The sequence below is a fragment of the Salmo salar genome, chromosome 20 (genome assembly GCF_965601325.2).
Source record: "Salmo salar chromosome 20, fSalSal1, whole genome shotgun sequence".
In the NCBI taxonomy this organism is placed as follows: Eukaryota; Metazoa; Chordata; class Actinopteri; order Salmoniformes; family Salmonidae; genus Salmo; species Salmo salar.
This window is the reverse complement of record NC_138310.1, coordinates 88,384,152-88,411,766: the sequence shown is the minus strand read 5'-3', so window position 1 is coordinate 88,411,766 and position 27,615 is coordinate 88,384,152. Positions and strand designations below refer to the sequence as shown.

General features: G+C 41.7%; 1 protein-coding gene across 2 annotated transcripts in view; it reads right to left on the bottom strand.

The window, feature by feature from the left end:
- The window catches only part of LOC106581510 (syntaxin-1A), a 237,638-nt gene that overhangs the window by 36,528 nt on the left and 173,495 nt on the right, over positions 1 to 27,615 (bottom strand). For both annotated transcript variants that reach the window (XM_045704086.2, XM_045704085.2), the window contains exons 7-8: positions 24,950 to 25,023; positions 23,052 to 23,189 (exon numbers count right to left, since the gene is read on the bottom strand). In XM_045704086.2, coding sequence (XP_045560042.1) covers positions 23,052 to 23,189; positions 24,950 to 25,023 — 212 coding nt within the window. The remainder of the gene's footprint in view (positions 1 to 23,051; positions 23,190 to 24,949; positions 25,024 to 27,615) is intronic.

Below are 27,615 nucleotides of genomic sequence, written 5' to 3'. Positions count from 1 at the left end.
CTATCTAGCAGTATCTACCTCTATCTAGCAGTATCTACAAATATCTAGCAGTATCTACCACTATCTACATCTATCAGCAGTATCTACCAGTATCTAGCAGTATCTAGCAGTATCTACCAGTATCTACCAGTTTCTACCTCTATCTACCAGTATCTACCTCTATCTACCAGTATCTACCAGTATCTACAAGTATCTACCTCTATCTACCAGTATCTACCTCTATCAACAGTATCTACCTCTATCTAGCAGTATCTACCTCTATCTAGCAGTATCTACCTCTATCTAGCAGTATCTACCTCTATCTAGCAGTATCTACCTCTATCTAGCAGAATCTACCTCTATCTAGCAGTATCTACCAATATCTACCTCTATCTACCACTATCTACCTCTATCTAGCAGTATCTACCTCTATCTAGCAGTATCTACCTCTATCTAGCAGTATCTACCTCTACCTACCTCTATCTACATCTATCTAGCAGTATCTACCTCTATCTAACAGTATCTACCTCTATCTAGCAGTATATAGCAGTATCTACCAGTATCTACCTCTATCTACCTCTATCTACCACTATCTACCAGTATCTACCTCTATCTAGAAGTATCAACCAGTATCTACAAGTATCTACCAGTATCTACCTCTATCTACCTCTATCTACCAGTATCTACCTCTATCTACCAGTATCTACCTCTATCTACCAGTATCTACCAGTATCTACCTCTATTTAGCAGTATCTACCTCTATCTAGCAGTATCTACCTCTATCTAGCAGTATCTACCTCTATCTAGCAGTATCTACCGCTATCGAGCAGTATCTACCAGTATCTACCTCTATCTACCAGTATCTACCTCTATCTACCAGTATCTACCTCTATCTACCAGTATCTACCTCTATCTAGCAGTATCTACCTCTATCAACCAGTATCTACCAGTATCTACCTCTATCTACCAGTATCTACCTCTATCTACCAGTATCTACCTCTATCTAGCAGTATCTACCACTATCTAGCAGTACCTACCTCTATCTACCACTATCTACCTCTATCTACCACTATCTACCTCTATCTACCACTATCTATCTCTATCTACCACCATCTAGCAGTATCTACCTCTATCTAGCAGTATCTACCTCTATCTAGCAGTATCTAGCAGTATCTACCTCTATCTACCAGTATCTACCTCTATCTACCACTATCTACCTCTATATACCACTATCTACCTCTATCTACCTCTATCTACCTCTATCTAGCAGTATCTACCTGTATCTACCACTATCTACCACTATCTACCTCTATCTACCTCTATCTAGCAGTATCTAGCAGTATCTACTTCTATCTACCTCTATCTAGCAGTATCTACCTCTATCTAGCAGTATCTACCTCTATCAAGCAGTATCTAGCAGTATCTACTTCTATCTAGCAGTATCTACCTCTATCTACCTCTATCTAGCAGTATCTACCTCTATCTACCTCTATCTACCTCTATCTAGCAGTATCTACCTCTATCTAGCAGTATCTACCTCTATCTAGCAGTATCTACCTCTATCTAGCAGTATCTAGCAGTATCTACCTCTATCTAGCAGTATCTACCTCTATCTACCACTATCTAGCAGTATCTACCTCTATCTAGCAGTATCTACCTCTATCTACCTCTATCTAGCAGTATCTACCAGTATCTACCTCTATCTACCTCTATCTACCTCTATATAGCAGTATCTACCTCTATCTACCTCCATCTACCTCTATCTAGCAGTATCTACCACTCTCTAGCAGTATCTACCTCTATCTACCTCTATCTAACTCTATCTACCTCTATCTAGCAGTATCTACCACTATCTGGCAGTATCTACCACTATCTAGCAGTATCTACCATTATCTAGCAGTATCTACCACTACCTTCCTCTATCTATCTCTATCTACCTCTATCTATCTCTATCTACCTCTATCTAGCAGTATCTACCTCTATCTAGCAGTATCTACCTTTATCTAGCAGTATCTACCAGTATCTACCTCTATCTACCACTATCTACCTCTATCTAGCAGTATCTACCTCTATCTAGCAGTATCTACCTCTATCTAGCAGTATCTACCTCTATCTAGCAGTATCTACCTCTATCTAGCAGTATCTACCACTATCTAGCAGTATCTACCTCTATCTAGCAGTATCTACCTCTATCTAGCAGTATCTACCACTATCTAGCAGTATCTACCTCTATCTAGCAGTATCTACCTCTATCTACCTGTATCTACCTGTATCTAGCAGTATCTACCTCTATCTACCAGCATCTACCATAATCTACCAGTATCTAACTCTATCTACCTCTATCTACCAGTATCTACCAGTATCTACCAGTATCTACCTCTATCTACCAGTATCTACCTCTATCTACCAGTATCTACCTCTATCTACCAGTATCTACCAGTATCTAGCATTATCTACCTCTATCTAGCAGTATCTACCTCTATCTAGCAGTATCTACCTCTATCTAGCAGTATCCACCTCTATCTAGCAGTATCTACCTCTATCTAGCAGTATCTACCTCTATCTACCAGTATCTACCAGTTTCTACCTCTATCTACCAGTATCTACCTCTATCTACCAGTATCTACCTCTATCTACCAGTATCTACCAGTATCTACAAGTATCTACCAGTATCTACCAGTATCTACCAGTATCTACCTCTATCTACCAGTATCTACCTCTATCTACCAGTATCTACCTCTATCTACCTCTATCTACCAGTATCTAACTCTATCTACCAGTATCTAACTCTATCTACCAGTATCTACCAGTATCTAACTCTATCTACCAGTATCTACCTCTATCTACCTCTATCTACCTCTATCTACCAGTATCTACCAGTATCTACCAGTATCTCCCAGAATCTACCACTATCTAGCAGTATCTACCACTATCTATCAGTATCTACCACTGTCTACCTCTATCTACCTGTATCTACCAGTATCTACCACTATCGACCTCTATCTACCTCTATTTACCAGTATCTACCTCTATCTACCAGTATCTACCTCTATCTACCAGTATCTACCTCTATCTACCAGTATCTACCTCTATCTACCCCTATCTACCAGTCTCTACCTCTATCTACCTCTATCTACCTCTATCTACGAGTATCTACCTCTATCTAGCAGTATCTACCTCTATCTAGCAGTATCTACCTCTATTTAGCAGTATCTACCGCTATCAAGCAGTATCTACCAGTATCTACCGCTATCGAGCAGTATCTACCAGTATCTACCGCTATCGAGCAGTATCTACCTCTATCTACCAGTATCTACCTCTATCTACCAGTATCTACCTCTATCTACCAGTATCTACCTCTATCTAGCAGTATCTACCAGTATTTACCAGTATCTACCTCGATCTACCAGTATCTACAAGTATCTACCTCTATCTACCTCTATCTACGAGTATCTACCTCTATCTAGCAGTATCTACCTCTGTCTAGCAGTATCTACCGCTATCGAGCAGTATCTACCAGTATTTACCTCTATCTACCAGTATCTACCTCTATCTACCAGTATCTACCTCTATCTAGCAGTATCTACCTCTATCTAGCAGTATCTACCAGTATTTACCAGTATCTACCTCTATCTACCAGTATCTACCTCTATCTACCTCTATCTACCTCTATCTACCACTACCTACCTCTATCTAGCAGTATCTACCTCTATCTACCAGTATCTACCAGTATCTACAAGTATCTACAAGTATCTACCAGTATCTACCAGTATCTACCTCTATCTACCAGTATCTACCTCTATCTACCTCTATCTAGCAGTATCTACCTCTATCTACCTCTATCTAGCAGTATCTACCTCTATCTAGCAGTATCTACCTCTATCTAGCAGTATCTAGCAGTATCTACCTCTATCTAGCAGTATCTACCTCTATCTACCACTATCTAGCAGTATCTACCTCTATCTAGCAGTATCTACCTCTATCTACCTCTATCTAGCAGTATCTACCAGTATCTACCTCTATCTACCTCTATCTACCTCTATATAGCAGTATCTACCTCTATCTACCTCCATCTACCTCTATCTAGCAGTATCTACCACTCTCTAGCAGTATCTACCAGTATTTACCAGTATCTACCTCTATCTACCAGTATCTACCTCTATCTACCTCTATCTACCTCTATCTACCACTACCTACCTCTATCTAGCAGTATCTACCTCTATCTACCAGTATCTACCAGTATCTACAAGTATCTACCAGTATCTACCAGTATCTACCAGTATCTACCTCTATCTACCAGTATCTACCTCTATCTACCTCTATCTAGCAGTATCTACCTCTATCTACCTCTATCTACCTCTATCTAGCAGTATCTACCTCTATCTAGCAGTATCTACCTCTATCTAGCAGTATCTATCTCTATCTAGCAGTATCTAGCAGTATCTACCTCTATCTAGCAGTATCTACCTCTATCTACCACTATCTAGCAGTATCTACCTCTATCTAGCAGTATCTACCTCTATCTACCTCTATCTAGCAGTATCTACCAGTATCTACCTCTATCTACCTCTATCTACCTCTATATAGCAGTATCTACCTCTATCTACCTCCATCTACCTCTATCTAGCAGTATCTACCACTCTCTAGCAGTATCTACCTCTATCTACCTCTATCTAACTCTATCTACCTCTATCTAGCAGTATCTACCACTATCTGGCAGTATCTACCACTATCTAGCAGTATCTACCATTATCTAGCAGTATCTACCACTACCTTCCTCTATCTAACACTACCTACCTCTATCTACCTCTATCTACCTCTATCTACCTCTATCTAGCAGTATCTACCACTATCTAGCAGTACCTACCTCTATCTACCACTATCTACCTCTATCTACCACTATCTACCTCTATCTACCACTATCTATCTCTATCTACCACCATCTAGCAGTATCTACCTCTATCTAGCAGTATCTACCTCTATCTAGCAGTATCTAGCAGTATCTACCTCTATCTACCAGTATCTACCTCTATCTACCACTATCTACCTCTATATACCACTATCTACCTCTATCTACCTCTATCTACCTCTATCTAGCAGTATCTACCTGTATCTACCACTATCTACCACTATCTACCTCTATCTACCTCTATCTAGCAGTATCTAGCAGTATCTACTTCTATCTACCTCTATCTAGCAGTATCTACCTCTATCTAGCAGTATCTACCTCTATCAAGCAGTATCTAGCAGTATCTACTTCTATCTAGCAGTATCTACCTCTATCTACCTCTATCTAGCAGTATCTACCTCTATCTACCTCTATCTACCTCTATCTAGCAGTATCTACCTCTATCTAGCAGTATCTACCTCTATCTAGCAGTATCTACCTCTATCTAGCAGTATCTAGCAGTATCTACCTCTATCTAGCAGTATCTACCTCTATCTACCACTATCTAGCAGTATCTACCTCTATCTAGCAGTATCTACCTCTATCTACCTCTATCTAGCAGTATCTACCAGTATCTACCTCTATCTACCTCTATCTACCTCTATATAGCAGTATCTACCTCTATCTACCTCCATCTACCTCTATCTAGCAGTATCTACCACTCTCTAGCAGTATCTACCTCTATCTACCTCTATCTAACTCTATCTACCTCTATCTAGCAGTATCTACCACTATCTGGCAGTATCTACCACTATCTAGCAGTATCTACCATTATCTAGCAGTATCTACCACTACCTTCCTCTATCTATCTCTATCTACCTCTATCTATCTCTATCTACCTCTATCTAGCAGTATCTACCTCTATCTAGCAGTATCTACCTTTATCTAGCAGTATCTACCAGTATCTACCTCTATCTACCACTATCTACCTCTATCTAGCAGTATCTACCTCTATCTAGCAGTATCTACCTCTATCTAGCAGTATCTACCTCTATCTAGCAGTATCTACCTCTATCTAGCAGTATCTACCACTATCTAGCAGTATCTACCTCTATCTAGCAGTATCTACCTCTATCTAGCAGTATCTACCACTATCTAGCAGTATCTACCTCTATCTAGCAGTATCTACCTCTATCTACCTGTATCTACCTGTATCTAGCAGTATCTACCTCTATCTACCAGCATCTACCATAATCTACCAGTATCTAACTCTATCTACCTCTATCTACCAGTATCTACCAGTATCTACCAGTATCTACCTCTATCTACCAGTATCTACCTCTATCTACCAGTATCTACCTCTATCTACCAGTATCTACCAGTATCTAGCATTATCTACCTCTATCTAGCAGTATCTACCTCTATCTAGCAGTATCTACCTCTATCTAGCAGTATCCACCTCTATCTAGCAGTATCTACCTCTATCTAGCAGTATCTACCTCTATCTAGCAGTATCTACCAGTATCTACCTCTATCTACCTCTATCTACCTCTATCTACCAGTATCTACCAGTTTCTACCTCTATCTACCAGTATCTACCTCTATCTACCAGTATCTACCTCTATCTACCAGTATCTACCAGTATCTACAAGTATCTACCAGTATCTACCAGTATCTACCAGTATCTACCTCTATCTACCAGTATCTACCTCTATCTACCAGTATCTACCTCTATCTACCTCTATCTACCAGTATCTAACTCTATCTACCAGTATCTAACTCTATCTACCAGTATCTAACTCTATCTACCAGTATCTACCAGTATCTAACTCTATCTACCAGTATCTACCTCTATCTACCTCTATCTACCTCTATCTACCAGTATCTACCAGTATCTACCAGTATCTCCCAGAATCTACCACTATCTAGCAGTATCTACCACTATCTATCAGTATCTACCACTGTCTACCTCTATCTACCTGTATCTACCAGTATCTACCACTATCGACCTCTATCTACCTCTATTTACCAGTATCTACCTCTATCTACCAGTATCTACCTCTATCTACCAGTATCTACCTCTATCTACCAGTATCTACCTCTATCTACCCCTATCTACCAGTCTCTACCTCTATCTACCTCTATCTACGAGTATCTACCTCTATCTAGCAGTATCTACCTCTATCTAGCAGTATCTACCTCTATTTAGCAGTATCTACCGCTATCAAGCAGTATCTACCAGTATCTACCGCTATCGAGCAGTATCTACCTCGATCTACCAGTATCTACAAGTATCTACCTCTATCTACCTCTATCTACGAGTATCTACCTCTATCTAGCAGTATCTACCTCTGTCTAGCAGTATCTACCGCTATCGAGCAGTATCTACCAGTATTTACCTCTATCTACCAGTATCTACCTCTATCTACCAGTATCTACCTCTATCTAGCAGTATCTACCTCTATCTAGCAGTATCTACCAGTATTTACCAGTATCTACCTCTATCTACCAGTATCTACCTCTATCTACCTCTATCTACCTCTATCTACCACTACCTACCTCTATCTAGCAGTATCTACCTCTATCTACCAGTATCTACCAGTATCTACAAGTATCTACAAGTATCTACCAGTATCTACCAGTATCTACCTCTATCTACCAGTATCTACCTCTATCTACCTCTATCTAGCAGTATCTACCTCTATCTACCTCTATCTACCTCTATCTAGCAGTATCTACCTCTATCTAGCAGTATCTACCTCTATCTAGCAGTATCTAGCAGTATCTACCTCTATCTAGCAGTATCTACCTCTATCTACCACTATCTAGCAGTATCTACCTCTATCTAGCAGTATCTACCTCTATCTACCTCTATCTAGCAGTATCTACCAGTATCTACCTCTATCTACCTCTATCTACCTCTATATAGCAGTATCTACCTCTATCTACCTCCATCTACCTCTATCTAGCAGTATCTACCACTCTCTAGCAGTATCTACCAGTATTTACCAGTATCTACCTCTATCTACCAGTATCTACCTCTATCTACCTCTATCTACCTCTATCTACCACTACCTACCTCTATCTAGCAGTATCTACCTCTATCTACCAGTATCTACCAGTATCTACAAGTATCTACCAGTATCTACCAGTATCTACCAGTATCTACCTCTATCTACCAGTATCTACCTCTATCTACCTCTATCTAGCAGTATCTACCTCTATCTACCTCTATCTACCTCTATCTAGCAGTATCTACCTCTATCTAGCAGTATCTACCTCTATCTAGCAGTATCTACCTCTATCTAGCAGTATCTAGCAGTATCTACCTCTATCTAGCAGTATCTACCTCTATCTACCACTATCTAGCAGTATCTACCTCTATCTAGCAGTATCTACCTCTATCTACCTCTATCTAGCAGTATCTACCAGTATCTACCTCTATCTACCTCTATCTACCTCTATATAGCAGTATCTACCTCTATCTACCTCCATCTACCTCTATCTAGCAGTATCTACCACTCTCTAGCAGTATCTACCTCTATCTACCTCTATCTAACTCTATCTACCTCTATCTAGCAGTATCTACCACTATCTGGCAGTATCTACCACTATCTAGCAGTATCTACCATTATCTAGCAGTATCTACCACTACCTTCCTCTATCTAACACTACCTACCTCTATCTACCTCTATCTACCTCTATCTAGCAGTATCTACCTCTATCTAGCAGTATCTACCTTTATCTAGCAGTATCTACCAGTATCTACCTCTATCTACCACTATCTACCTCTATCTAGCAGTATCTACCTCTATCTAGCAGTATCTACCTCTATCTAGCAGTATCTACCTCTATCTAGCAGTATCTACCTCTATCTAGCAGTATCTACCACTATCTAGCAGTATCTACCACTATCTAGCAGTATCTACCTCTATCTAGCAGTATCTACCTCTATCTAGCAGTATCTACCACTATCTAGCAGTATCTACCACTATCTACCTCTATCTACCAGTATCTACCTCTATCTAGCAGTGTCTACCACTATCTAGCAGTATCTACCACTATCTAGCAGTATTTACCACTATCTACCTCTATCTACCAGTATCTACCTCTATCTAGCAGTGTCTACCACTATCTACATCTATCAGCAGTATCTACCAGTATCTACCTGTATCTAGCAGTATCTACCTCTATCTAGCAGTATCTACCTCTATCTAGCAGTATCTACCTCTATCTAGCAGTATCTACCTCTATCTACCTCTATCTAGCAGTATCTACCTCTATCTAGCAGTATCTACCTCTATCTAGCAGTATCTACAAATATCTAGCAGTATCTACCACTATCTACATCTATCAGCAGTATCTACCAGTATCTAGCAGTATCTAGCAGTATCTACCAGTATCTACCAGTTTCTACCTCTATCTACCAGTATCTACCTCTATCTACCAGTATCTACCAGTATCTACAAGTATCTACCTCTATCTACCAGTATCTACCTCTATCAACAGTATCTACCTCTATCTACCAGTATCTACCTCTATCTAGCAGTATCTACCTCTATCTAGCAGTATCTACCTCTATCTAGCAGTATCTACCTCTATCTAGCAGTATCTACCTCTATCTAGCAGTATCTACCTCTATCTAGCAGAATCTACCTCTATCTAGCAGTATCTACCAATATCTACCTCTATCTACCACTATCTACCTCTATCTAGCAGTATCTACCTCTATCTAGCAGTATCTACCTCTATCTAGCAGTATCTACCTCTACCTACCTCTATCTACATCTATCTAGCAGTATCTACCTCTATCTAACAGTATCTACCTCTATCTAGCAGTATATAGCAGTATCTACCAGTATCTACCTCTATCTACCTCTATCTACCACTATCTACCAGTATCTACCTCTATCTAGAAGTATCAACCAGTATCTACAAGTATCTACCAGTATCTACCAGTATCTACCTCTATCTACCAGTATCTACCTCTATCTACCTCTATCTAGCAGTATCTACCTCTATCTACCTCTATCTACCTCTATCTAGCAGTATCTACCTCTATCTAGCAGTATCTACCTCCATCTACCTCTATCTAGCAGTATCTACCACTCTCTAGCAGTATCTACCAGTATTTACCAGTATCTACCTCTATCTACCAGTATCTACCTCTATCTACCTCTATCTACCTCTATCTACCACTACCTACATCTATCTAGCAGTATCTACCTCTATCTACCAGTATCTACCAGTATCTACAAGTATCTACCAGTATCTACCAGTATCTACCAGTATCTACCTCTATCTACCAGTATCTACCTCTATCTACCTCTATCTAGCAGTATCTACCTCTATCTACCTCTATCTACCTCTATCTAGCAGTATCTACCTCTATCTAGCAGTATCTACCTCTATCTAGCAGTATCTACCTCTATCTAGCAGTATCTAGCAGTATCTACCTCTATCTAGCAGTATCTACCTCTATCTACCACTATCTAGCAGTATCTACCTCTATCTAGCAGTATCTACCTCTATCTACCTCTATCTAGCAGTATCTACCAGTATCTACCTCTATCTACCTCTATCTACCTCTATATAGCAGTATCTACCTCTATCTACCTCCATCTACCTCTATCTAGCAGTATCTACCACTCTCTAGCAGTATCTACCTCTATCTACCTCTATCTAACTCTATCTACCTCTATCTAGCAGTATCTACCACTATCTGGCAGTATCTACCACTATCTAGCAGTATCTACCATTATCTAGCAGTATCTACCACTACCTTCCTCTATCTAACACTACCTACCTCTATCTACCTCTATCTAACTCTATCTACCTCTATCTAGCAGTATCTACCTCTATCTAGCAGTATCTACCTTTATCTAGCAGTATCTACCAGTATCTACCTCTATCTACCACTATCTACCTCTATCTAGCAGTATCTACCTCTATCTAGCAGTATCTACCTCTATCTAGCAGTATCTACCTCTATCTAGCAGTATCTACCTCTATCTAGCAGTATCTACCACTATCTAGCAGTATCTACCACTATCTAGCAGTATCTACCTCTATCTAGCAGTATCTACCTCTATCTAGCAGTATCTACCACTATCTAGCAGTATCTACCACTATCTACCTCTATCTACCAGTATCTACCTCTATCTAGCAGTGTCTACCACTATCTAGCAGTATCTACCACTATCTAGCAGTATTTACCACTATCTACCTCTATCTACCTGTATCTAGCAGTATCTACCTCTATCTAGCAGTATCTACCTCTATCTAGCAGTATCTACCTCTATCTAGCAGTATCTACCTCTATCTACCTCTATCTAGCAGTATCTACCTCTATCTAGCAGTATCTACCTCTATCTAGCAGTATCTACAAATATCTAGCAGTATCTACCACTATCTACATCTATCAGCAGTATCTACCAGTATCTAGCAGTATCTAGCAGTATCTACCAGTATCTACCAGTTTCTACCTCTATCTACCAGTATCTACCTCTATCTACCAGTATCTACCAGTATCTACAAGTATCTACCTCTATCTACCAGTATCTACCTCTATCAACAGTATCTACCTCTATCTACCAGTATCTACCTCTATCTAGCAGTATCTACCTCTATCTAGCAGTATCTACCTCTATCTAGCAGTATCTACCTCTATCTAGCAGTATCTACCTCTATCTAGCAGAATCTACCTCTATCTAGCAGTATCTACCAATATCTACCTCTATCTACCACTATCTACCTCTATCTAGCAGTATCTACCTCTATCTAGCAGTATCTACCTCTATCTAGCAGTATCTACCTCTACCTACCTCTATCTACATCTATCTAGCAGTATCTACCTCTATCTAACAGTATCTACCTCTATCTAGCAGTATATAGCAGTATCTACCAGTATCTACCTCTATTTACCTCTATCTACCACTATCTACCAGTATCTACCTCTATCTAGAAGTATCAACCAGTATCTACAAGTATCTACCAGTATCTACCTCTATCTACCTCTATCTACCAGTATCTACCTCTATCTACCAGTATCTACCTCTATCTACCAGTATCTACCAGTATCTACCTCTATTTAGCAGTATCTACCTCTATCTAGCAGTATCTACCTCTATCTAGCAGTATCTACCTCTATCTAGCAGTGTCTACCGCTATCGAGCAGTATCTACCAGTATCTACCTCTATCTACCAGTATCTACCTCTATCTACCAGTATCTACCTCTATTTAGCAGTATCTACCGCTATCAAGCAGTATCTACCAGTATCTACCGCTATCGAGCAGTATCTACCAGTATCTACCGCTATCGAGCAGTATCTACCAGTATCTACCTCTATCTAGCAGTATCTACCACTCTCTAGCAGTATCTACCTCTATCTACCTCTATCTAACTCTATCTACCTCTATCTAGCAGTATCTACCACTATCTGGCAGTATCTACCACTATCTAGCAGTATCTACCATTATCTAGCAGTATCTACCACTACCTTCCTCTATCTAACACTACCTACCTCTATCTACCTCTATCTACCTCTATCTACCTCTATCTAGCAGTATCTACCTCTATCTAGCAGTATCTACCTTTATCTAGCAGTATCTACCAGTATCTACCTCTATCTACCACTATCTACCTCTATCTAGCAGTATCTACCTCTATCTAGCAGTATCTACCTCTATCTAGCAGTATCTACCTCTATCTAGCAGTATCTACCTCTATCTAGCAGTATCTACCACTATCTAGCAGTATCTACCACTATCTACCTCTATCTACCAGTATCTACCTCTATCTAGCAGTGTCTACCACTATCTAGCAGTATCTACCACTATCTAGCAGTATTTACCACTATCTACCTCTATCTACCTGTATCTACCTGTATCTAGCAGTATCTACCTCTATCTAGCAGTATCTACCTCTATCTAGCAGTATCTACCTCTATCTAGCAGTATCTACCTCTATCTACCTCTATCTAGCAGTATCTACCTCTATCTAGCAGTATCTACCAGTATCTACCAGTTTCTACCTCTATCTACCAGTATCTACCTCTATCTACCAGTATCTACCAGTATCTACAAGTATCTACCTCTATCTACCAGTATCTACCTCTATCAACAGTATCTACCTCTATCTACCAGTATCTACCTCTATCTAGCAGTATCTACCTCTATCTAGCAGTATCTACCTCTATCTAGCAGTATCTACCTCTATCTAGCAGTATCTACCTCTATCTAGCAGTATCTACCTCTATCTAGCAGTATCTACCAATATCTACCTCTATCTACCACTATCTACCTCTATCTAGCAGTATCTACCTCTATCTAGCAGTATCTACCTCTATCTAGCAGTATCTACCTCTACCTACCTCTATCTACATATTTCTAGCAGTATCTACCTCTATCTAACAGTATCTACCTCTATCTAGCAGTATCTAGCAGTATCTACCAGTATCTACCTCTATCTACCTCTATCTACCACTATCTACCAGTATCTACCTCTATCTAGAAGTATCAACCAGTATCTACAAGTATCTACCAGTATCTACCTCTATCTACCTCTATCTACCAGTATCTACCTCTATCTACCAGTATCTACCTCTATCTACCAGTATCTACCAGTATCTACCTCTATTTAGCAGTATCTACCTCTATCTAGCAGTATCTACCTCTATCTAGCAGTATCTACCTCTATCTAGCAGTATCTACCGCTATCGAGCAGTATCTACCAGTATCTACCTCTATCTACCAGTATCTACCTCTATCTACCAGTATCTACCTCTATCTACCAGTATCTACCTCTATCTAGCAGTATCTACCTCTATCTACCAGTATCTACCAGTATCTACCTCTATCTACCAGTATCTACCTCTATCTACCAGTATCTACCTCAATCTACCTCTATCTACCTCTATCTAGCAGTATCTACCTCTATCTAGCAGTATCTACCTCTATCTAGCAGTATCTACCACTATCTAGCAGTACCTACCTCTATCTACCACTATCTACCTCTATCTACCACTATCTACCTCTATCTACCACTATCTATCTCTATCTACCACCATCTAGCAGTATCTACCTCTATCTAGCAGTATCTACCTCTATCTAGCAGTATCTAGCAGTATCTACCTCTATCTACCAGTATCTACCTCTATCTACCACTATCTACCTCTATATACGACTATCTACCTCTATCTACCTCTATCTACCTCTATCTAGCAGTATCTACCTGTATCTACCACTATCTACCACTATCTACCTCTATCTACCTCTATCTACCTCTATCTAGCAGTATCTAGCAGTATCTACTTCTATCTACCTCTATCTAGCAGTATCTACCTCTATCTAGCAGTATCTAGCAGTATCTACTTCTATCTAGCAGTATCTACCTCTATCTACCTCTATCTAGCAGTATCTACCTCTATCTACCTCTATCTACCTCTATCTAGCAGTATCTACCTCTATCTAGCAGTATCTACCTCTATCTAGCAGTATCTACCTCTATCTAGCAGTATCTAGCAGTATCTACCTCTATCTAGCAGTATATACCTCTATCTACCACTATCTAGCAGTATCTACCTCTATCTAGCAGTATCTACCTCTATCTACCTCTATCTAGCAGTATCTACCAGTATCTACCTCTATCTACCTCTATCTACCTCTATATAGCAGTATCTACCTCTATCTACCTCTATCTAGCAGTATCTACCACTCTCTAGCAGTATCTACCTCTATCTACCTCTATCTAGCAGTATCTAGCAGTATCTACTTCTATCTACCTCTATCTAGCAGTATCTACCTCTATCTAGCAGTATCTACCTCTATCTAGCAGTATCTAGCAGTATCTACTTCTATCTAGCAGTATCTACCTCTATCTACCTCTATCTAGCAGTATCTACCTCTATCTACCTCTATCTAGCAGTATCTACCTCTATCTAGCAGTATCTACCTCTATCTAGCAGTATCTACCTCTATCTAGCAGTATCTAGCAGTATCTACCTCTATCTAGCAGTATCTACCTCTATCTACCACTATCTAGCAGTATCTACCTCTATCTAGCAGTATCTACCTCTATCTACCTCTATCTAGCAGTATCTACCAGTATCTACCTCTATCTACCTCTATCTACCTCTATATAGCAGTATCTACCTCTATCTACCTCCATCTACCTCTATCTAGCAGTATCTACCACTCTCTAGCAGTATCTACCTCTATCTACCTCTATCTAACTCTATCTACCACTATCTGGCAGTATCTACCACTATCTAGCAGTATCTACCATTATCTAGCAGTATCTACCACTACCTTCCTCTATCTAACACTACCTACCTCTATCTACCTCTATCTACCTCTATCTAGCAGTATCTACCTCTATCTAGCAGTATCTACCTTTATCTAGCAGTATCTACCAGTATCTACCTCTATCTACCACTATCTACCTCTATCTAGCAGTATCTACCTCTATCTAGCAGTATCTACCTCTATCTAGCAGTATCTACCTCTATCTAGCAGTATCTACCTCTATCTAGCAGTATCTACCACTATCTAGCAGTATCTACCTCTATCTAGCAGTATCTACCTCTATCTAGCAGTATCTACCACTATCTAGCAGTATCTACCACTATCTACATCTATCTAGCAGTATCTACCTCTATCTAGCAGTGTCTACCACTATCTAGCAGTATCTACCACTATCTAGCAGTATTTACCACTATCTACCTCTATCTACCTGTATCTACCTGTATCTAGCAGTATCTACCTCTATCTACCAGTATCTACCAGTATCTACCTCTATCTACCAGTATCTACCTCTATCTACCAGTATCTACCTCAATCTACCTCTATCTACCTCTATCTAGCAGTATCTACCTCTATCTAGCAGTATCTACCTCTATCTAGCAGTATCTACCACTATCTAGCAGTACCTACCTCTATCTACCACTATCTACCTCTATCTACCACTATCTACCTCTATCTACCACTATCTATCTCTATCTACCACCATCTAGCAGTATCTACCTCTATCTAGCAGTATCTACCTCTATCTAGCAGTATCTAGCAGTATCTACCTCTATCTACCAGTATCTACCTCTATCTACCACTATCTACCTCTATATACGACTATCTACCTCTATCTACCTCTATCTACCTCTATCTAGCAGTATCTACCTGTATCTACCACTATCTACCACTATCTACCTCTATCTACCTCTATCTACCTCTATCTAGCAGTATCTAGCAGTATCTACTTCTATCTACCTCTATCTAGCAGTATCTACCTCTATCTAGCAGTATCTAGCAGTATCTACTTCTATCTAGCAGTATCTACCTCTATCTACCTCTATCTAGCAGTATCTACCTCTATCTACCTCTATCTACCTCTATCTAGCAGTATCTACCTCTATCTAGCAGTATCTACCTCTATCTAGCAGTATCTACCTCTATCTAGCAGTATCTAGCAGTATCTACCTCTATCTAGCAGTATATACCTCTATCTACCACTATCTAGCAGTATCTACCTCTATCTAGCAGTATCTACCTCTATCTACCTCTATCTAGCAGTATCTACCAGTATCTACCTCTATCTACCTCTATCTACCTCTATATAGCAGTATCTACCTCTATCTACCTCTATCTAGCAGTATCTACCACTCTCTAGCAGTATCTACCTCTATCTACCTCTATCTAGCAGTATCTAGCAGTATCTACTTCTATCTACCTCTATCTAGCAGTATCTACCTCTATCTAGCAGTATCTACCTCTATCTAGCAGTATCTAGCAGTATCTACTTCTATCTAGCAGTATCTACCTCTATCTACCTCTATCTAGCAGTATCTACCTCTATCTACCTCTATCTAGCAGTATCTACCTCTATCTAGCAGTATCTACCTCTATCTAGCAGTATCTACCTCTATCTAGCAGTATCTAGCAGTATCTACCTCTATCTAGCAGTATCTACCTCTATCTACCACTATCTAGCAGTATCTACCTCTATCTAGCAGTATCTACCTCTATCTACCTCTATCTAGCAGTATCTACCAGTATCTACCTCTATCTACCTCTATCTACCTCTATATAGCAGTATCTACCTCTATCTACCTCCATCTACCTCTATCTAGCAGTATCTACCACTCTCTAGCAGTATCTACCTCTATCTACCTCTATCTAACTCTATCTACCACTATCTGGCAGTATCTACCACTATCTAGCAGTATCTACCATTATCTAGCAGTATCTACCACTACCTTCCTCTATCTAACACTACCTACCTCTATCTACCTCTATCTACCTCTATCTAGCAGTATCTACCTCTATCTAGCAGTATCTACCTTTATCTAGCAGTATCTACCAGTATCTACCTCTATCTACCACTATCTACCTCTATCTAGCAGTATCTACCTCTATCTAGCAGTATCTACCTCTATCTAGCAGTATCTACCTCTATCTAGCAGTATCTACCTCTATCTAGCAGTATCTACCACTATCTAGCAGTATCTACCTCTATCTAGCAGTATCTACCTCTATCTAGCAGTATCTACCACTATCTAGCAGTATCTACCACTATCTACATCTATCTAGCAGTATCTACCTCTATCTAGCAGTGTCTACCACTATCTAGCAGTATCTACCACTATCTAGCAGTATTTACCACTATCTACCTCTATCTACCTGTATCTACCTGTATCTAGCAGTATCTACCTCTATCTACCAGCATCTACCATAATCTACCAGTATCTAACTCTATCTACCTCTATCTACCAGTATCTACCAGTATCTACCAGTATCTACCTCTATCTACCAGTATCTACCTCTATCTACAAGTATCTACCAGTATCTAGCATTATCTACCTCTATCTAGCAGTATCTACCTCTATCTAGCAGTATCTACCTCTATCTAGCAGTATCCACCTCTATCTAGCAGTATCTACCTCTATCTAGCAGTATCTACCTCTATCTAGCAGTATCTACCAGTATCTACCTCTATCTACCTCTATCTACCTCTATCTACCAGTATCTACCAGTTTCTACCTCTATCTACCAGTATCTACCTCTATCTACCAGTATCTACCTCTATCTACCAGTATCTACCAGTATCTACAAGTATCTACCAGTATCTACCAGTATCTACCAGTATCTACCTCATCTACCAGTATCTACCTCTATCTACCAGTATCTACCTCTATCTACCAGTATCTACCTCTATCTACCAGTATCTAACTCTATCTACCAGTATCTACCAGTATCTAACTCTATCTACCAGTATCTACCTCTATCTACCTCTATCTACCTCTATCTACCAGTATCTACCAGTATCTCCCAGAATCTACCACTATCTAGCAGTATCTACCACTATCTATCAGTATCTACCACTGTCTACCTCTATCTACCAGTATCTACCAGTATCTACCACTATCGACCTCTATCTACCTCTATTTACCAGTATCTACCTCTATCTACCAGTATCTACCTCTATCTACCAGTATCTACCTCTATCTACCAGTATCTACCTCTATCTACCCCTATCTACCAGTCTCTACCTCTATCTACCTCTATCTACCTCTATCTACGAGTATCTACCTCTATCTAGCAGTATCTACCTCTATCTAGCAGTATCTACCTCTATTTAGCAGTATCTACCGCTATCAAGCAGTATCTACCAGTATCTACCGCTATCGAGCAGTATCTACCAGTATCTACCGCTATCGAGCAGTATCTACCAGTATCTACCTCTATCTACCAGTATCTACCTCTATCTACCAGTATCTACCTCTATCTACCAGTATCTACCTCTATCTAGCAGTATCTACCAGTATTTACCAGTATCTACCTCGATCTACCAGTATCTACAAGTATCTACCTCTATCTACCTCTATCTACGAGTATCTACCTCTATCTAGCAGTATCTACCTCTGTCTAGCAGTATCTACCGCTATCGAGCAGTATCTACCAGTATTTACCTCTATCTACCAGTATCTACCTCTATCTACCTCTATCTACCTCTATCTACCACTACCTACCTCTATCTAGCAGTATCTACCTCTATCTACCAGTATCTACCAGTATCTACAAGTATCTACCAGTATCTACCAGTATCTACCAGTATCTACCTCTATCTACCAGTATCTACCTCTATCTACCAGTATCTAACTCTATCTACCAGTATCTAACTCTATCTACCAGTATCTACCAGTATCTACCTCTATCTACCAGTATCTACCTCTATCTACCTCTATCTACCTCTATATAGCAGTATCTACCTCTATCTACCTCCATCTACCTCTATCTAGCAGTATCTACCACTATCTAGCAGTATCTACCTCTATCTAGCAGTATCTACCTCTATCTAGCAGTATCTACCACTATCTAGCAGTATCTACCACTATCTACATCTATCTAGCAGTATCTACCTCTATCTAGCAGTGTCTACCACTATCTAGCAGTATCTACCACTATCTAGCAGTATTTACCACTATCTACCTCTATCTACCTGTATCTACCTGTATCTAGCAGTATCTACCTCTATCTACCAGCATCTACCATAATCTACCAGTATCTAACTCTATCTACCTCTATCTACCAGTATCTACCAGTATCTATCAGTATCTACCTCTATCTACCAGTATCTACCTCTATCTACCAGTATCTACCAGTATCTACCAGTATCTACCTCTATCTAGCAGTATCTACCTCTATCTAGCAGTATCTACCTCTATCTAGCAGTATCCACCTCTATCTAGCAGTATCTACCTCTATCTAGCAGTATCTACCTCTATCTAGCAGTATCTACCAGTATCTACCTCTATCTACCTCTATCTACCTCTATCTACCTCTATCTACCAGTATCTACCAGTTTCTACCTCTATCTACCAGTATCTACCTCTATCTACCAGTATCTACCTCTATCTACCAGTATCTACCAGTATCTACCAGTATCTACCAGTATCTACCAGTATCTACCTCTATCTACCAGTATCTACCTCTATCTACCAGTATCTACCTCTATCTACCAGTATCTACCTCTATCTACCAGTATCTAACTCTATCTACCAGTATCTACCAGTATCTACCTCTATCTACCAGTATCTACCTCTATCTACCTCTATCTACCTCTATCTACCAGTATCTACCAGTATCTACCAGTATCTCCCAGAATCTACCACTATCTAGCAGTATCTACCACTATCTATCAGTATCTACCACTGTCTACCTCTATCTACCTGTATCTACCAGTATCTACCACTATCGACCTCTATCTACCTCTATTTACCAGTATCTACCTCTATCTACCAGTATCTACCTCTATCTACCAGTATCTACCTCTATCTACCAGTATCTACCTCTATCTACCAGTATCTACCTCTATCTACCCCTATCTACCAGTCTCTACCTCTATCTACCTCTATCTACCTCTATCTACGAGTATCTACCTCTATCTAGCAGTATCTACCTCTATCTAGCAGTATCTACCTCTATTTAGCAGTATCTACCGCTATCAAGCAGTATCTACCAGTATCTACCGCTATCGAGCAGTATCTACCAGTATCTACCGCTATCGAGCAGTATCTACCAGTATCTACCTCTATCTACCAGTATCTACCTCTATCTACCAGTATCTACCTCTATCTACCAGTATCTACCTCTATCTACCAGTATCTACCTCTATCTAGCAGTATCTACCAGTATTAACCAGTATCTACCTCGATCTACCAGTATCTACAAGTATCTACCTCTATCTATCTCTATCTACGAGTATCTACCTCTATCTAGCAGTATCTACCTCTGTCTAGCAGTATCTACCACTATCGAGCAGTATCTACCAGTATCTACCTCTATCTACCAGTATCTACCTCTATCTACCAGTATCTACCTCTATCTAGCAGTATCTACCTCTATCTAGCAGTATCTACCAGTATTTACCAGTATCTACCTCTATCTACCAGTATCTACCAGTATCTACCTCTATCTACCTCTATCTACCTCTATCTACCACTACCTACCTCTATCTAGCAGTATCTACCTCTATCTACCAGTATCTACCAGTATCTACAAGTATCTACCAGTATCTACCAGTATCTACCAGTATCTACCTCTATCTACCAGTATCTAACTCTATCTACCAGTATCTAACTCTATCTACCAGTATCTACCAGTATCTACCTCTATCTACCAGTATCTACCTCTATCTACCTCTATCTACCAGTATCTACCAGTATCTACCAGTATCTCCCAGAATCTACCACTATCTAGCAGTATCTACCACTATCTATCAGTATCTACCACTGTCTACCTCTATCTACCTGTATCTACCAGTATCTACCACTATCGACCTCTATCTACCTCTATTTACCAGTATCTACCTCTATCTACCAGTATCTACCTCTATCTACCAGTATCTACCTCTATCTACCAGTATCTACCTCTATCTACCAGTATCTACCTCTATCTACCTCTATCTACAAGTCTCTACCTCTATCTACCTCTATCTACCTCTATCTACCTCTATCTACGAGTATCTACCTCTATCTAGCAGTATCTACCTCTATCTAGCAGTATCTACCTCTATTTAGCAGTATCTACCGCTATCGAGCAGTATCTACCAGTATCTACCGCTATCGAGCAGTATCTACCAGTATCTACCGCTATCGAGCAGTATCTACCAGTATCTACCTCTATCTACCAGTATCTACCTCTATCTACCAGTATCTACCTCTATCTACCAGTATCTACCTCTATCTACCAGTATCTACCTCTATCTAGCAGTATCTACCAGTATTTACCAGTATCTACCTCGATCTACCAGTATCTACCAGTATCTACCTCTATCTACCTCTATCTACGAGTATCTACCTCTATCTAGCAGTATCTACCTCTGTCTAGCAGTATCTACCGCTATCGAGCAGTATCTACCAGTATCTACCTCTATCTACCAGTATCTACCTCTATCTACCTCTATCTAGCAGTATCTACCTCTATCTAGCAGTATCTACCAGTATTTACCAGTATCTACCTCTATCTACCAGTATCTACCAGTATCTACCTCTATCTACCTCTATCTACCTCTATCCACCACTACCTACCTCTATCTACCAGTATCTACCTCTATCTACTAGTATCTAGCAGTATCTACCTCTATCTAGCAGTATCTACCTCTATCTACCTCTATCTAGCAGTATCTACCTCTATCTAGCAGTATCTACCTCTATCTACCTCTATCTACCTCTATCTACCTCTATCTACCTCTGTCTAGCAGTATCTACCTCCGTCTAGCAGTATCTACCTCCGTCTAGCAGTATCTACCACTATCTACCTCTATCTACCACTATCTATCTCTATCTACCACCATCTAGCAGTATCTACCACTATCTAGCAGTATCTACCACTATCTATCTCTATCTATCACCATCTAGCAGTATCTACCTCTATCTAGCAGTATCTACCTCTATCTAGCAGTATCTACCTCTATCTAGCAGTATCTACCTCTATCTAGCAGTATCTACCTCTATCTAGCAGTATCTACCTCTATCTACCTCTATCTACCTCTATCTAGCAGTATCTACCTCTATCTACCTCTATCTACCTCTATCTAGCAGTATCTACCTCTATCTAGCAGTATCTACCTCTATCTAGCAGTATCTACCTCTATCTAGCAGTATCTACCACTATCTACCAGTATCTACCATCATGTGGCTCAGTTGGTAGAGCATGGCGATTGCGACGCTAGAGTTGTGGGATCGATTCCCACGGAGGACCAGTACAGAAAATCTCTGCACTCACTACTGTAAGTCGCTCTGGATGAGAGAGTCAGCTAAATGACAATAATGTAAATCTACCACTGAAGCTTTCCCACAGTTTCCTGACTGTCCTTCAGCCAATATAAATGCAGGTATATTTAACGAGGTGCTACTCTTGTTTGAGAGACAGCTTTACATTATTAAAAAAAAAAAACATATTTTCAATGTAGTGTTACTGGTCTGGGAACAGGCCGACATAGTGTTGCTATATGTGTGATAAAACACCAATCTATCCACTGTGAGGCCATATGCCCATGGAAACAGAGCTCAATGATGGACCTGTTGGCTTCCTCAGCCCCTCTGTCCCAGTCTATGCTCAGGGGAAGTGAGGGGGTGGTGGGGTGCATGGCTAGGTGAGCCTGGGGTCTGGCTAGTCGCTAGGCCTCACCTGGCTCTCCACCAGCATGGCCATGTCCATGAACATGTCATGTAGCTCACGGATGCTGTTCTCCAGCTTGATGATCTCAGTGTGACGAGTCTCGATCTCGTTCATCGCCTGCTGGGTGATGTTGGAGTCCATGACGATCTGAAGGATCAGGGGTGAGAGGATGAGAGAGAGAGGTGGTGAGAGAGAGAGAGAGAGATAGAGAGAGAGAGGGTAAGAGAGAGAGAGAGAGAGAGGGAGAGAGGTGGTGAGAGAGAGAGAGGTGGTGAGAGAGAGAGAGGTGGTGTGAGAGAGAGAGAGAGAGAGAGGTGGTGAGAGAGAGAGAGAGAGAGAGAGAGGTGGTGAGAGAGAGAGGTGGTGAGAGAGAGACAGAGAGAGAGAGAGAGAGAGAGAGAGGTGGTGAGAGAGAGAGAGAGAGAGAGAGAGAGAGAGAGAGAGTAAGAGAGAGAGAGAGAGAGAGGGTAAGAGAGAGAGAGAGAGAGAGACAGACACATTAGATACAGCCATCTGCTCTACTTTCCTCTAAAAGACAGGTCTGTCTGGAATAATTATTCCAACGTTCTCCCAGGTGACAGAGAGCTGGCTAGCATGCCGATAAACAGCCTGTACACCCTCTCCTCTCCTCCCCTACCTTGCCCTCTATTGTCCTCTCCTCAATTACCCCCAGGGCTGAGCGTACAGCCTGGCTTCCCAACACAATACATGAGGAATGAGAGTATAGCCTGGCTACCCAACACAATACATGAGGAATGATAGTACAGCCTGGCTACCCAACACAATACATGAGGAATGAGAGTATAGCCTGGCTACCAACCACAATACATGAGGAATGAGAGTACAGCCTGGCTACCCAACACATTACATGAGGAATGAGAGTATAGCCTGGCTAGCCAACACAATACATGAGGAATGAGAGTATAGCCTGGCTACCAACCACAATACATGAGGAATGAGAGTACAGCCTGGCTACCCAACACAATACATGAGGAATGAGAGTACAGCCTGGCTACCCACCACAATACACGAGGAATGAGAGTACAGCCTGGCTACCAACCACAATACATGAGGAATGAGAGTACAGCCTGGCTACCCACCACAATACATGAGGAATGAGAGTATAGCCTGGCTACCAACCACAATACATGAGGAATGAGAGTACAGCCTGGCTACCAACCACAATACATGAGGAATGAGAGTATAGCCTGGCTACCCACCACAATACATGAGGAATGAGAGTACAGCCTGGCTACCCACCACAATACATGAGTAATGAGAGTATAGCCTGGCTACCCACCACAATACATGAGGAATGAGAGTATAGCCTGGCTACCAACCACTCACCCCTGAGGTGTAAAGAGCTGGGTTCTAACACTCACCCCTGAGGTGTAGAGAGCTGGGTTCTAACACTCACCCCTGAGGTGTAGAGAGCTGGGTTCTAACACTCACCCCTGAGGTGTAGAGAGCTGGGTTCTAACACTCACCCCTGAGGTGTAGAGAGCTGGGTTCTAACACTCACCCCTGAGGTGTAGAGAGCTGGGTTCTAACACTCACCCCTGAGGTGTAGAGAGCTGGGTTCTAACACTCACCCCTGAGGTGTAAAGAGCTGGGTTCTAACACTCACCCCTGAGGTGTAGAGAGCTGGGTTCTAACACTCACCCCTGAGGTGTAAAGAGCTGGGTTCTAACACTCACCCCTGAGGTGTAGAGAGCTGGGTTCTAACACTCACCCCTGAGGTGTAGAGAGCTGGGTTCTAACACTCACCCCTGAGGTGAAGATCGCTGGGTTCTAACACTCACCCCTGAGGTGTAGAGAGCTGGGTTCTAACACTCATCCCTGAGGTGTAGAGAGCTGGGTTCTAACACTCACCCCTGAGGTGTAGAGAGCTGGGTTCTAACACTCACCCCTGAGGTGAAAATCGCTGGGTTGTCACTCTCTAACATGCTCTCCAGCTCCTCGTTTGTTGTATTCCTCCCAGCTGTGAAAACACACACACACACACACACACACACACACACACACACACACACACACACACACACACACACACACACACACACACACACACACACACACACACACTTCATCAATATGGATTGTGGTTTGCATGTAACATTGCATAAAAGTTTGAGTTCAAAGCATGATAACCATACCAAATGTGAACAGAATCAATACGTAAGAGCTGGAAACATTCAGACCCGCAGACTTTCACAGATCTGACCTTTTATTCCCAACCCCAGGTGGTACTGAACACTAAACACACCCAGACATGCTACGGTGTGTGTGTGTGTGTGTGTGTGTGTGTGTGTGTGTGTGTGTGTGTGTGTGTGTGTGTGTGTGTGTGTGTGTGTGTGTGTGTGTGTGTGTGTGTGTGTGTGTGTGTGTGTCCATTCACACAAACCAAGACGTGTCTTTCCCTTTTGTCAGGAGAAGGACAGGAGAACGAAAAAGGTATTGTGTGACTACTGGATCATTCACAGAACCAACAGTCACCCCCAGGCTCATTCACAGAACCAACAGTCACCCCCAGGCTCATTCACAGAACCAACAGTCACCCCCAGGCTCATTCACAGAACCAACAGTCACCCCCAGGCTCATTCACAGAACCAACAGTCACCCCTGGGCTCATTCACAGAACCAACAGTCATCCCCAGGCTCATTCACAGAACCAACAGTCATCCCCAGGCTCATTCACAGAACCAACAGTCATCCCCAGGCTCATTCACAGAACCAACAGTCACTCCCAGGCTCATTCACAGAACCAACAGTCACCCCCAGGCTCATTCACAGAACCAACAGTCACCCCCAGGCTCATTCACAGAACCAACAGTCACCCCTGGGCTCATTCACAGAACCAACAGTCATCCCCAGGCTCATTCACAGAACCAACAGTCATCCCCAGGCTCATTCACAGAACCAACAGTCACTCCCAGGCTCATTCACAGAACCAACAGTCACCCCCAGGCTCATTCACAGAACCAACAGTCACTCCCAGGCTCATTCACAGAACCAACAGTCATCCCCAGGCTCATTCACAGAACCAACAGTCACTCCCAGGCTCATTCACAGAACCCACAGTCACTCCCAGGCTCATTCACAGAACCAACAGTCATCCCCAGGCTCATTCACAGAACCAACAGTCATCCCCAGGCTCATTCACAGAACCAACAGTCACCCCTGGGCTCATTCACAGAACCAACAGTCATCCCCAGGCTCATTCACAGAACCAACAGTCATCCCCAGGCTCATTCACAGAACCAACAGTCACTCCCAGGCTCATTCACAGAACCAACAGTCACCCCCAGGCTCATTCACAGAACCAACAGTCACCCCCAGGCTCATTCACAGAACCAACAGTCACCCCTGGGCTCATTCACAGAACCAACAGTCACTCCCAGGCTCATTCACAGAACCAACAGTCATCCCCAGGCTCATTCACAGAACCAACAGTCATCCCCAGGCTCATTCACAGAACCAACAGTCACTCCCAGGCTCATTCACAGAACCAACAGTCACTCCCAGGCTCATTCACAGAACCAACAGTCACTCCCAGGCTCATTCACAGAACCAACAGTCACTCCCAGGCTCATTCACAGAACCAACAGTCACTCCCAGGCTCATTCACAGAACCAACAGTCACCCCCGGGCTCATTCACAGAACCAACAGTCACTCCCAGGCTCATTCACAGAACCAACAGTCACCCCAGGCTCATTCACAGAACCAACAGTCACTCCCAGGCTCATTCACAGAACCAACAGTCACCCCCAGGCTCATTCACAGAACCAACAGTCATCCCCAGGCTCATTCACAGAACCAACAGTCACCCCCAGGCTCATTCACAGAACCAACAGTCACTCCCAGGCTCATTCACAGAACCAACAGTCACCCCCAAGCTCATTCACAGAACCAACAGTCACTCCCAGGCTCATTCACAGAACCCACAGTCACTCCCAGGCTCATTCACAGAACCAACAGTCATCCCAGGCTCATTCACAGAACCAACAGTCACTCCCAGGCTCATTCACAGAACCAACAGTCACCCCTGGGCTCATTCACAGAACCAACAGTCACTCCCAGGCTCATTCACAGAACCAACAGTCACTCCCAGGCTCATTCACAGAACCAACAGTCACCCCCAGGCTCATTCACAGAACCAACAGTCACCCCCAGGCTCATTCACAGAACCAACAGTCACTCCCAGGCTCATTCACAGAACCAACAGTCATCCCCAGGCTCATTCACAGAACCAACAGTCACTCCCAGGCTCATTCACAGAACCAACAGTCACTCCCAGGCTCATTCACAGAACCAACAGTCATCCCCAGGCTCATTCATTCACTAACAACGAGATAAAAAAGACAGTGGGAGAGGAAATCAAAAAGATCTACAGCTGTCTTTCTCATGCTGCAAAGAAGACGTAGCAATTATGATCTATAGCCTTCTTTGCAAGAATAGAAGAAACACATTTAGGAAAAATAATCCCTGAAGAGTTAGTCTTCCTGTCCTCCAGCACCCCTATTGTTTGTTTAGTGTTTTCCAATTTTATTGAAGTCCTAAGCTAACGTTTTC